General features: G+C 38.5%; 1 protein-coding gene across 3 annotated transcripts in view; it reads left to right on the forward strand.

The window, feature by feature from the left end:
* CNTNAP4 (contactin associated protein family member 4) overlaps window positions 1–14,187 on the forward strand; it is a 250,798-nt gene that overhangs the window by 225,858 nt on the left and 10,753 nt on the right. For all 3 annotated transcript variants that reach the window (XM_077754042.1, XM_077754043.1, XM_077754044.1), the window contains 4 exons: window positions 3,842–4,081; window positions 6,645–6,869; window positions 8,283–8,416; window positions 9,091–9,178. In XM_077754042.1, coding sequence (XP_077610168.1) covers window positions 3,842–4,081; window positions 6,645–6,869; window positions 8,283–8,416; window positions 9,091–9,178 — 687 coding nt within the window. The remainder of the gene's footprint in view (window positions 1–3,841; window positions 4,082–6,644; window positions 6,870–8,282; window positions 8,417–9,090; window positions 9,179–14,187) is intronic.

The following is a 14,187-nucleotide window of genomic DNA, read 5'->3' on the forward strand; positions in this document are numbered from 1 at the left end:
AGGAAAGAGCCAGCTCGTATTTCGTGACAATAGCATCTGTCACTTAGACTGACTTCCTGAGGGTAATGAACATGATAAAAGGGTTGGACTCAGTCTCTGTTCATCACCTAGCACACCTATTAGGTGCAGATCCCAGGACTGGTATGTAAGTGAACAGATTCGGTTTTTTATTCCTTCACATAGGAAGGTTAGGCATCAGTTTCGCAAGATACCTAGTGTTTGTGAAGTTCCAGAATTCATTATATCTGATATAGCATGGCAGGTAAATTGATAGGAAATTAATTGGAAGACAGTTCCAAACATAATAGCTCAGTGGAAACATCCAGAATCAATTAATCAAACTGCAGCTCATTTTAATTGGACCTACTCTAACCCTGGAAAGTCGTTGGAATCTTTAATTAAGCTTTCAAGCTCAATACTATTTACACTTGGCCGTATTCTCCAGAATAGTTCATCTTAAAATAAGAAGTTATTAACTTGAAACCAAATGGTAAAGTAAAAATCCTCAACACATGTATGACACATATGGTTATGTTTAATTAGACATTTTTTTGGATAATTTGAAAATGTAGCTTAAAACTATTTGGTTAGGTAAACACTAACTTTTCACAAGCCCACAATTCAGAAGTCCTGTTTACAGTACTGGGTGTTGATTTTCTTCTCACTATTACAAATATAGGTATTTCATACATGCATTTGAGGGGGGGGTGTTTCCTGTTAATGTCCTGGTCCTCTGACCTTCTTGTCCACCAAGTACCTATTTCTGCCATTAACATCATGTGGTAATCATGTGCTTCCCTGTCTAAATCTGTTACTAGATCACATGCTTCTTGAGGGCAAGTTCAGTTGCATATAATTCTGTACCTCCAGGGTCAGACTCCATGCCCAGCAAAGAGCTACTAAGTTGAGCTTGCAGAACTGAAATGCTGTTGAAACCAAAAATGATCTAAGTAGAAGAAAATGAAGATTATCTTTTTTGACCATAGTTTGGTGTTAAGAGAAAGGGACTCCCTTGCAATAAACGGCCAGCTGTAGATTCTTGCCCTTTTCTGCCTCAGAGTGAATGTGTTTATTTTAATATTTCCTCAGCTATGCCCATGGGCTTATCCCTGGAATTCTTTATGCCCCTTGTTCCTCATCATCTGGAACAAAACAAAATAAGTAAGAATAAACAAGCTGGGACAGATGAAAAGGAATTGTGTTCAGTTGTTGGACTCCCAAATTATTTAGTTCATACAGTGTCTACTGGCTGAGGGAGGTCAACTCCTAAATCACAGAGACTTGATGTTTCAGAGTGACAAATGCTTAACAGACCACGATTTAACGGGACTGTATTTTATACACTATATATCACGATTTAAAGAACTCTAACGTGAAGTAAATTAAATACACCAGGAATCCACCTGTAATCCAGACTTCCCAGCACCTGACCCTCCTCCAAAGAGTTCCTGGGCCAAAGCTGAAAACAAGGCTGCGGGCTCCCTTACCCAGGAAAGAAAACTCCAGCAAAGATACTAAGAGCATTGGGTCCAAGACTTAACTCTGAGCTCTTGATGTTCTCTGGAGATGAGTTAGAGAGTGTGAGAATAGGGAAATCTGAAGCTCAGATGAACAGCAGCTTTAATGCAGAAGGAAAAAAAGAAGAGTCCTAAGAATAAGGGGAGGAGAGAGACTTCAGGAACGAAAGGAGACGGAGGAAATGCAGGAGCGTGGGAACAGGGAGGCTGTCCATTCTGAGACTCCGTTGAGATGAGCTCCTTTTCCCTGCCACGCCCATGTAAACTGGAATTGGAATATATCTGGCTGCGTACCTCGCAGCATCTGGAGTTATAAGTAGCAAGTACGACCTATGCCCTTAAGACTTTTAGTTGCTTCGTTGAAGAGGCACAATGTCAACTGAAGCAACTTCAGGACACAAATTTAAGTCCAGTTGTTTCCATGGAAACCCTTATGTCTATGAATCTGAATTCTAAATACCATCAGTGTTATGAGCCCTGAATTCTTAGGATTCCTTTTAGTTTCCCCTTCGTGCTATTTTATTATCCAAAAATATAGAATTAATGTATTCAGAAATGTTCCTTGGGTTTTATCCTCATTCTCAGTTTCAGGGACCCAAACCAAATCATGTGGCCAGTAGCGTTCCTCACTCCAGCCTTTGAAGCACCTAGCCCCCACTCCTATGGCCTAATCCAGTTTCATGAGCCAGTGCATTCATTAACTGATCATTAATACCTAATTATTAAGCATCAGTTATTATTATTATTATTTATTGTTTTATTTATTATATTATTATTGTCAATTGCTGATCAGTTAGTTATGATTATAAATAATTATTGCGAAGCTATTAGGTGTCAGGCACTGTTCTGAGTGCTGGGGTGCAGTGTGCCTGAAGTGGCCTTTCCCAAAGTGTATCTAGTGGTGGGACTCTGATAATATACAAAGTAAATTGGTAAAATGTAACACCTGGTACCTGGTGATAAAAGGCCAATTCATTTAGGGTCTTTCCAACTTTTGGTTTTGAAATTAAAAAAAAAATCGGCTTAATCTCTGAAGATAAGGAGATGTTAAGTAATGAAGCCTACATCAGGAGCTAGCTAAATGTGGTGGTAGAGGAGGGAGGAAACATATTCTAGAAAGAGACATGTACAGAGCAGGTCTTAGATTTTTGGTGGTGAGACAGCCTCGTCCATTCACTAACAAACCTCCTTTTTTAGAGGACCCATGACCATCTAATAAAGCCTCTGAGTAGAATTGTCTAGACTATTTAGATTAGAGTACTATTTTCCCACTTTGAGTTCTGAGTATTAATTTATGGGGGGTTCCTGGGCACAAATTCAGGTGAAGATCCTCTTAGAGCTTGTGTTCGTATTAGGATAGTGCGTATAAAATGTGGTGCTCACGTGACCACCTGAATCAGCTCCACCTAGGAGGCTTGTTGGTAGTTTCGATTCACAGCCCTATCTCCAGCCCACAGAATCACTATTTCTTAGAATGAGCCTGTATTTTTAAGAAAACTTCCATGTGACACCTTAAAGTTGAGAGCCTCTGGCGTAGAATATCAGGGTCCGATTCCACTCAGACATCGTAAACCTCTTCAGGGGTGACTTGATAAGTGCATATTGTCATGTATTATCCAGTAAATGCTACACCGCTGTTTCTCCATCGACCCCCTTTCCCCAGTTTGTTGAGAATCATTCTGAGCTTAGCACAACCCACCCTGGACAAGTATTTAGAAAAAATTCACCTGGGAAATATGCCAGACAAAAGCAAATAATCTCAAGTTACCATGTTTTTGATGGAAGAATAACAACCCAAAGACCCCATTGAGTGCACAGTTAAGTTAGAAGAACTCAAGGTGTCTTTCACAATTCTCAGTAAATTAAAACCAGCATCAGGATCACATTTCAGTGTGAAGAACGAGTGCACTCACCCACAAATATGTGCTGATTTCAAATCGCCAAAAACAAAATTAGCTTCTACATGAGAATATCAATCCATCTCACTGTTACTTTGCATGAAAGATATAGCCTTATTTTGTTCTCTGAAAGAAACTAAAAAAGAGAACCTCTCCGACTTATATTTTAATCAATCGTTTTTAGAAAACCAACATGTAACAAATTCAGCCTTTCGAAAAAATTGAATTCATGTTTTATCTTCTTAAATTCTTTCAATATCCTGTCACAAATTGTGCTGCCTGAATTATATTGGCTCATCCAATGCTTGCCCTTCCCTGTAAGGCCACAGCTTTCACCATCGCTGTGAGGCCTCAGTTTTGCTTGGTCTTTCAATCCTGAAGCAAACACCTGGGAACGCGTTTCCATATGCAGTATTTCCCTTTTAGGCGGAACGGCCACCAGACAGAGGGGCTTTCTGGGCTGCATTCGGTCTCTGCAGTTGAACGGGATGTCCCTGGACCTGGAAGAGAGGGCTAAGGTGACCCCCGGCGTGGAGCCCGGCTGTAGAGGGCACTGCAGCAGCTACGGGAAGTTGTGTCTCAATGGCGGCAAGTGCAGAGAAAAGCTCAGCGGGTTCTCTTGTGACTGCACCTTCTCTGCATATACGGGGCCATTCTGCTCGAAGGGTAAGCATGGCAGGGGACAGCCTCCCAGAAACATCCCCTTCGTATGTTTTCATCCCATACGAAGAAAACATCTTGTAGTCATTTTCTGGGTAGCTATTTGAACCCAAATATTTCCATTTCTGATTTTTTTTTTTTTTGCCAATTACCTGTTTCATGCTAATCCTATTTCATTTCTTAGACATTGGCCTCAATTCTTAAGAAAGGAAAAAAGTATTAATGATAAATCCTCTAAAGTTGCCTCTCAATGTCTTTTTAAAAATTTTTCTAATCTTTATTTCTGAGAGAAAGAAAGAGAGGAGAGAGAGAGAGAGAGAGACCAAATGTGAGCAGGGGAGGGGCAGAGAGAGGGGGACACAGAACCTGAAGCAGGTTCCAGGCTCTGAGATGTCACCACAGAGCCCACATGGGGCTTGAGCTCACAAACCGCGAGATCATGACCTGAGCCAAAGTCAGATGCATAACCAACTGAGCCACCTGGGCACCCCACCTCTCCGTGTCTTAGAGTGTTAGCTGCTCAATCTGCTTTTATTTATCCAGTGTTGATGCTGTTAAATAAATATGCTATCAACAACCTGTCTCATGGGGCAGTTCTCTATTTTAAAATCTTGAAAGGCTTTAATGTTATTTTTAATGAAGATAGTCAACAATGCAAAGAAATTTAGGAAGTATTACTATTTTGGGGGTTTTTTTGCCAAATATTTTTTTCAAAATAAAAATAACTTTGGGGCGCCTGGGTGACTCAGTCGGTTAAGCGTCCAACTCTTGATTTCCACCCTGGTCATGATCTCATGACACGGAGCCTGGTTGGGATCCTCTCTCTCTCCCTTGCTCCTTTCTTTCTCTTTCTGTGTCTCAAAGATAAATAAATAGGCATTAAAAAAATAAAAATAACTTTTCCATTAAGTATGGATGTGTAACAAAATAGAGATACTCCAGCATTTTGCTCTGTGATGTGGCCAATGTCTGTGAAGTGGACTGTTTTTCAGTTTGTCTTGTTCACAGACCCATGTCATAGAAGAAAGAAAGGACTGAGTATTAGTGTACTCTAGCAGTCTAGATGGACTTCTCTGAGTACACGAACATTTGTTATGCTTCCATAGTTGCTCATAGAAAACTGTCATCCAGCTTAATTCAGTTGCTTTATTTGCGTGTCTGGGCTGCTGAAGCCCTCCCTAATGGAAGCTAACAAAACTCACCTCCAAATTGAAGCAACCCGGGCTTTGCAAAGAGAGCATTTGGGATTATTTCATGAAAAGTGGGTTAAAAGCCTTCTACTTTTGGCCAGAACTAAGTTATAATTTGAAATCTCCCTGTGATAAACAACTCACACACTGCTATCATTCTAGAAGGCTCTTCACATGTAGAGTTAGAGCGGAGACCACTTCTTCCCAAGAACTTGCCTTCCTTTTCTGAATTGAAATGATTTCTAGTTAAGCTCGCTAAGTGCAGTCAGGAATCCTACTCTGCATCTGCATATCATATTGACTATAAAAATTCATTATAATAACATAATGAAACAAATAAGCAAGCAAAATACTCCTCTGGTGCTGAGGGAACGGAGACGTTCCTATGTTACCCCGTAAGCATCATCTGCTACTCGCATCCCACAACTGGTCTTTAATAGTATTGGAGAGAAGCAGGGTTCAGGGATCCAGTGCTAATTACTCTTCCAGATCCTCCTCATTTTCATGCATATGTGTGTGTGTGTGTGTGTGTGTGTGTGTTAATTTGGGATATTAATTTCATATAGGTAAAGTACTATGATTTTGTAAAACTGAAAGAGGCTGGACAGTTCCTTATGTTGACCACCGCTACACAGATACCCACTGCCCTCTCGTATTAATACAGGACTTGGCTGCTTCTCGTAAGGCACAATAAATAGGGTAAAATGACATTTCTGCCTGTTGATCCTGGAAGGTAAAAGGACCCCTCAAACTTCCTTCCTTCCTATTATAGGAAGACTAGTGTATTGTACTTACAAACTAATACATGGGACCAAAAATTTAAATAAGAAAATGGATGGTAAGGAGATGAAAGCCAAGAAGCCTGGTTTATGTCTGACATCAGAGAGGAGAACATTATGCTTATAATTAGAAGGTTAACTAGAGGGGCACCTGGGTGGCTTAGTTGGTTGGGCGTCTGACTTTGGCTCAGGTCATGATCTCATGGTTCGTGGGTTTGAGCCCCGCATCGGGCTCTGTGCTGACAGCTAGCTCAGAGCCTGGAGCCTGTTTCAGATTCTGTGTCTCCCTCTCTCTCTGACCCTCCCCTGCTCGTGCTGCTTCTCTCTCTCTTTCTCTCAGAAATGAATAAAAACATTAAAAAAGAAAGTTAAAAAAAATAGAAGGTTAACTAGAAAATTAATTACATATAATTCTAGCATAAAGCCATTTTAAGAACCACCATAAGAGCTCTATTAATTTTCTGTGTTATTTAATTCTGTTTTGGGGGCGATTTGTTATATCTATACAATTCGTTATTTTTAATTAAAAATATATCAGTATAACTGAAATAAGATCCTTGTATTTAATTTGTTTAACGTAAAATTTGTGTGTCATTTCAGAGATTTCTGCACATTTTGGAACTGGCTCATCTGTGGTTTACAATTTTCAAGAAAATTATTCCTTAAGTAAAAATTCCAGCTCCCACGCTGCTTCGTTTCATGGCGATATGAAGCTGAGCAGAGAAACGATCAAGTTTAGCTTCCGAACATCGCGAGCGCCAAGCTTACTGCTTTATGTGAGCTCCTTTTATAAAGAATACCTTTCAGTTATCATTGCCAAAAATGGTGAGTGCTTTTTAGATGAGAGAGAGAGAGAACAAAAAATTGAATTAGAACATTAGATTAGTAATATATGGATCGTTCTCATGTTCTTGCCTCTCAAACTTTAAACAGGAAGAAAAGCGTGTCTGTGTTTTTTATTCAATTTTGTTTTTCAGTGCTGTCCTATGAATTTACTCTAAAGGGATTATTTAAAATTGTTAAGATAGTTTTGTTATAATTTTGATAATTTCCCATATTCAATGTTATTTTATTTATTTATTTATTTATTTATTATTGTTCGAAGTCCTTTACTGTCGCATATAATATCAGTACCAATTTTCTGGTTCATTGTGAAATAAGATGCGTATTTGCGTTTAATAAATATTTCCTTCAATTAAAAGTAGGGGAGTTTAGGGGTAAATGTTAACAACCTAGCATTATGTACAAGAAAACTTCCAGAAAGTGATCTGGCGGTTCTAATTGTCAGCAATGAAATAGTCATGGGAAATGCTGGTATCAGTGCAGGGCAAAGGATTGTGAGTTAGGACATGTGTATGCTACAGAAATCTTGTCACGGAAAACCACTTATGGGTGTTTTTCTCCTCCCTATATCCAGCTTAAAGATAAGAATTCTGTAGATAAATTGTCCCAGTGAAGAAAATAAATTTATAAACCTGAAAATATCATTTCAACTAAAATAAATTTGGCCCGAGGGCACTGATCACTAAAATGAAAGTAGTATTATTTAATAGGTATATTTACCTTCACTGTGTACCTTTTGAGCTTGAAGCTTATCTCTACATTAAGATATTTTCTTTGTTAAATTGGAGATACCCTGTGAAATAAGTTAATTGGCATCTTTGCAGGCAGCTAAGTGAGTAGCATTAAATCTCATGGTAAGTTTGGCTAAAAACTGTTCATTTTATCCTAATTTCATTCCAAAGTCCATGACCATAACCACTTGGGAATATTTCTCATCTTTAGTAAAACTCCATTTGCTTATAAAAATTCCATTAATCAACTGCATCGTAGTGTGGTAGATGTATTTTTTAAAAGATGAGATTATAGAAACAATGTTATTGTAATATTCCACAGTAGTTTGGCATTTCATAATATACTAAGGGTTTGTTTTTTTTTAAGGTAGAGGCTAGTACAGAGATTTGCTTATGCTTAACTGCACCTTTGACTTCTAGGGGAAAAATGAAAGATAGATGGGAAATACTGCCTATTAGTAACACACTTGGTCTTGATCTCAAAAACAGTGCAGTTTGATATAGAAGCTGACTTCTAGGTATTGTGAGGAAAGGAGACATCCAAATAAGCTACTGTGAATTTTCCACCAGAAATTAATAACTGAAAAGAGTACTCTTGAGCATTTATAAGTAGCTCTTCAATGACAGTTTTAACTAAAAATGTAACTTTCCTCCCCTCCTTTAGGAAGTTTGCAGATCAGGTACAAGCTAAATAGACATCAAGAACCTGATGTCGTTAACTTTGATTTCAAAAACATGGCAGATGGACAGCTTCACCACGTAGAGATCAACAGAGAAGAAGGAGTGCTGTTTGTAGAGGTAATACGGGAAATGCAACAGAAATGGTGGTTACAGTTACAATTCTCCAGCATAAAGGACCGTGGGCAGAACCATGATCATGAATAGACCGAAGGCATTCTTTCTAAGATACTATTAATATTTGATACTGAAAAATGCCACACTCTCCTCATTTGTTTTACGTCGCTCAAGAGGGAAAGCCAACTAGTTTATCCTATGTACCAATAGTGGGGCCATTGCTGCTCTAATGAAAGAGTGGAATTTATTCACTCTACCAGCTTTTGAAGCAAAGCACGAATGCTGTGGCTCTCTCCATACAGGAAGATTTCTTAGCTGCATGACTCAGGTGAAAGTGCCAAGCTAAGTAAAAGTATCAAGGTGAAGATAACTCATGTATGTATACATATATATATTGTTCAGCTTTACCAATTTTGGATTTCTCATACAGTGGAGAAAATTAAAGGGATACAGGGGGCTAGAAGGTAGGGTGCACTATTATCTGAGGATAGAATAGAAAATTTAGAAAATATTCACCTTTGTAAATGGCTCTTTAAAATTTATTTTTCTCAGTCTTTGGGGCCACACTAACAGTTGCCCATTTTAATCATTTTCTTTTGTCTTCCTTTGCTTTCTGTCCTCTCCTCAACAAAATGGCATCCGTTTGGATGCTTGCGCCTCGTATAACAATTCTATAGATTGATGACAATGCAAGGAGACAAGTCCATCTGTCGTCAGGTACAGAATTCAGTGCCGTCAGGTCTCTTGTACTGGGCCGGATTTCAGGTAAGTAAAGGCACGGCCTTTCCCTAATCATGATGCATAAAGATCAGAAGAGTCACATTGGACACGTGTATGCGCGCACGTAGGCCACACACACATTTATCCTGCCAAAAGAAATCTTGTTTTATCTTAATTATAAATGAAGGCAGAAACCCTGCCTTCTCAGAGGTTTATGGAACCCTGTGCAGGGACCTCTTGCTGAGCAAGCACCGTCCTTTGATCGTAATGCCACTATGCTCTCGCATAATGAAACGTGATGTTGTTCTCACACTTCAAAAATATCAAACAATAAAGGTAGAAATAATAGCCGATGTATCAATCAGCTGCCAAATAAACAGGCTGTCATCTAATGAGCAAATGGGGACTAGGCCTAAAAAAGAAGGGAGGGGAGAGCAATGGTTTTCTTCTTGTTAGTAGACGTGCATTAGGTTCTAGCTTGGACCCTGTTTGCCTTGCGGGGACGAGGTGGTGGCCCCCCTCTTGCTGGAACCCCGTGTCTGTGTAAATGCCTCATGATTGTCATTTATATCCAACAATCACTTCTGATATTAGCATTGAAGTAGAAACATACTCTTGCCATTTTAACATCAAAATATATGTACATTTTTTTTAACTTGCCAGCAGAAACTACATGGAAATGGGTGGTAAATTTTGAAAGGGTTTTCTTTCTAGTTACCAGTAAATTATAAAGAGGAGTGATATTTCACCTTACTTGGGAGGGTTGGGGGACTTCTTGTAGCCTTGTTTTTATTTCTTGTTTGATATTTGACACTAACCTGCAATATTTTGTCCCAGAGAGTAAATGGAATCTTTTATTTTTTTGAACCTTTCAGCAATCTGTCCCCTTATGATCAATTCCTTATGATCCCTGTACATAATTCAGAATCTTACGAATGTTTGATTAAACCCATGGGTGAACGATCAAAATATTGGCCCTTGAGAAGGTTAATAGTTAAATTTATAAATATTTATGGGCTCTCTAGGAGTGTGATTAGCACCAAAATCGTGTGCTCTCATCCTCCAAACAGGAAATGTGAATTGCATTGTCCTCTCTCAGTATGCGAGAGTGGACATTAAAAATATGTGCAGAGTGCCTCTTAGATATTTGGAAGCCTAACTGAAAAATTCCAAGTGAGTTTCATCGTGTAAATTATGTAAATTCAACTGTAGTAATAAAAAGAATCAAATAAATATGACAAATCCTGATCTCAAGAGTTCCTCCTCCAGCAGGGTCTGAGATGAGGCCTTACATAAAAATGTAAAACACAAGATAGAAAATTGTAATAGTTATGCATAATGTTAATACAATCATATTTTTAAAGCAATAAAATCCTCAAATTTAATGCCAGCATTACTGATGAAAATACTTCTTGTGAGTAGAAATATGTTAAATATATTACAAAACAATTGGAAAACTTATCTGCTTTCTATTAGGAGGATTGTATTAATTAAACAGTAGAATAATAACATTCATTATATAAATATTTGTTTCCCTTTTTGTAAGGGAGTGGGAAGATTAGTAGGGAATTAAAGATGTTAATATTTTTATTCAAGTATAGCATATCATTAAAATGCATCTCGCTCATATGGAAAAATAAGATTAAAGTCCAAATTCAGCAGTGAGCTTTATAGTCTGAATCAGCTCATTCTCCTAAAAGTGGAGGTAAGAATTTATTTGGCATGCGCCTAAGGTGTGGATCTTGACCAAGGACTAACGGTCTGTTCGATCATGTGTAATTCAAAGGAAAGTAATAATTTGTGGTCAGATTTGGTGTGGTATATGAATTTACAATAAAATATATGTAGTATATTATTATATTTTAACATAGTATATTAATTTATAGTAAAATAGACACTAAAATGGAACTATTAATTTTCCAGAGAGTTGCTCAATCTTGAAATTTCTTATTATGTTAGTCCGCGTCCTCCAACAAGCAATTGCCGAGACAAAATTAACCATGTGAGGATTTTTATTCAGGGAACACTTGTAAAATAGGAGGTGGGAAAGGAGCTGGCCAAGAGTGGCCAGGCCATCAGATGGCCATGCACCTCTGCCTCCAAATGAAGTCGAGAAGGAGGGAGTCAGAAGTATCCTGGAAGTCCGTGCAATCTAAGAAGGGTTGAGCAGTCTTTGGGGAGCTCTTGGGTCTGCCAGCTCTCAGAGGAATCTCCTGTTCCCCAAGAATGAGCCTGCCTTAGGAATCCCTGCTTTGATCAACCACCGCTGGAAGCCAGCCACCAGAAGCATGGCCTTGGCTCAAGTATAAAGCTGGGTTTCAGAGCCCAGCAGCAGCGGCCCTTGGTCAAGTATTCTCCTCTAAGGTCTGCAAGGCACATTCTCAGGGCCCCATGCTTATCAAATACGTTTTTCCTTTTTGGAAGCCCCTTTGGCTCACTGATTCACTTAGCATCTACTCTGTGATGCCCTGTTGTATTCATAGAGGGTGCCATTCAACAAGGCAGACGTTGCACCTGCCTCACAGAGCGTATGGTTAGCGGGCATACACGTTAACTGTCAGAAGATCCCTGTGTTTCTGATGGAGTATAATGTACCCTATATTGCTTTTGATAAAATAGTTCCAAATTACCCTCCAAATTAAAATGAGTTAAAATATTTGTATCATTTTATAATTTCTGAATATTTCTATTGAGGGGGAAGAATATAGACATTGATCAACTATATATATTTTTGGAGTTGTCATTTGTGTACCTTTTCAACCAAAGACAAGGATATGAGCATTCACTGCCATTTTAGATGGAAACCCAGGAAAAAGGACATCTTTTCCTCCTTCAACTTTCTCCATTATGCATTTCTTAAATTTTGGAAGAACTATGGAGATAATTTTGGATTGTCGCCATGAACCAACGTTACTAGTAGATATTCAAAAGGAAGGTAAATTTTAGAAACAACCTCAAACTGTAATATGACAGCATGGAAACCATCTCCAACTCCCTGTTACACTTAAAAAACTAAGGACTCAATAACTCTGACAATAATGCTCATTAATAGTTGGGGGCTGTGGTGGGGAAGTCGGGGCATTAGCCAAACAGCTTAGTTCAGATCCTCCTACAATCAATAGAGTACATTAAATCTGCTTTTCATGTTCATAACTCACTGTAAAAGTAAGCTCAGAATTGTGTACCTAGATACTTTTATATGTTATAATAGTTTTATGATTTATTTTAGTAAAAGCTGGATGATTATTTTCACTTACTCTGAGCCGTTGCTCTTGCATATTAGAGGTCTTGATCAGTAGTGATTATTCCTCTCCTCTGAGGACAAAGAGCCAGGAGGTACCTCAGAGTACTGCAGTGGAGATGAGGCCAGATGTAAATAATGTCTGTCGTCAGCAAGGAAGGGACAGCCACTCAGTCTCCACTGAAGAGCTGTAGGAACAGTTTCCAGTGTGTCAGGAATCCTTTATGTAAAGCTCGCTTCGGTGCCATGAGGTGAGGAAGACTCAGATGACCTAAGTCCTGTTTGTGTAAATATATTGTGAAATGACACTAAAGATAATGATTATTTTATAAGCAAGTTTTAAAAGAGAAGTGCAGCTTAGAACAAGAGAAGTAAGAAATCTACTTAAATTTTTTTTCTTCCTCAGGTTGATTTTTTACTATTTCAACAGTTAAAATCTCTTAGCCTATCTGCAGTGCATACTGTGGCTTTAACCTTCTGGAGGCTTTGTTTCCAGAGAGTTAGTGATAATGTTTTGAACTGGCCGTAATTAGAAACTGAAAAACACCTTTCTTCTCATCTTGGTACGTGAGCATCAATCAAAATGTCATGTCCCAAACCCAAGGAACACTCATATTGCTGAAACATGTTCTCTGATTTTAATTATACAACAAATGGCATGGTAGACATTGGGATTTTCAGAGGCTCGTGTAATCATGAGGATGCTCCAGGTGGGAAGGATAAATGTGATCCTTTGACAACAATGTCACCCTCCTTGCTTTCACTTGGTACTCAAACATAACAAAGCAGAGCTCTGCTCACACTTAAAGCACACACACACACACACACACACCCCAAATGATAAAAGCAAAAGCCACAACTCCCAAATTATGTATTTATCAGCTGCCAGATCTAGAAACCTTTGTACAGAGATAAAACTAGAATAATTTCTGAAATAAAAAAGAGAAGGCAATTGTTTATCCCTTTAATTACTAACATGCTTTAAAATGTGCCTGCACCAGGAATAATAAACAGTAAAGCCACTATCAGGGACTTACACCATTGTGTGAGTGACTTTATTAAAGAACAGGAATTGATGGAAGAGAAAGAGAGAATGAGGTTGGCAGGAGGGTGGCTACAGGAGCTTTGGAGACAAAGCAACGAGAGGTTGGCCAGGCCAGCACAGTGATGAGCTGTGGGGCTGCTCAGAGTAAGAGCAGTGAGATGTGAATTCTGCTGGTGTCGTCTCTTAAGTATAATAGAGGGTTGGAGATGGTTTCCATGTCATCATAGTACAATTTAATATTATTACCTAAAAAATTACACTCCTTGCTTGATATCTGCTAGCAATGCTTGTTAATGATGATTGGAGTTAAAAATTTGTTCCTACGGTCCATTTCCTCTGTAGAAATGAGTGCTAGAGGACAGAGAGGAAGTAGTTTTATTTCTTTCTGGTCTTCCTTTTAAAAAGGCCAACAGTCTGATGTCATCTGTCCATCAAGTACGTTGTTCACATGTTAAGTACTGATGCCGAAGTGAATGATTACTCAATCAGCTCCTTTAAGAGAACTATTAACAGGAACAGTATCTAAAAAGAGATCTCCCTAAGAATTAATTAATCACAGGAAATATGCAGGTGTAAAGTTGTTTTGCTAACTCATGAGGTTTTGTTGGGTCAAAATTCCACACAAGAAAAAAATCTCAAGACCATTACATAATCGTGAAATCACATAAAACCTTTCATGGAAAAGTGTGCTCACGTCTTGAATGATATCATTTAACCTATTGTAAAATGACTGAAAAATCACTGTTCAAAGGCTGAGTGAAGTTTACA

The sequence above is a fragment of the Crocuta crocuta genome, unplaced genomic scaffold, assembly GCF_008692635.1.
Source record: "Crocuta crocuta isolate KB4526 unplaced genomic scaffold, BGI_CrCroc_1.0 scaffold61, whole genome shotgun sequence".
Taxonomy (NCBI): Eukaryota; Metazoa; Chordata; class Mammalia; order Carnivora; family Hyaenidae; genus Crocuta; species Crocuta crocuta.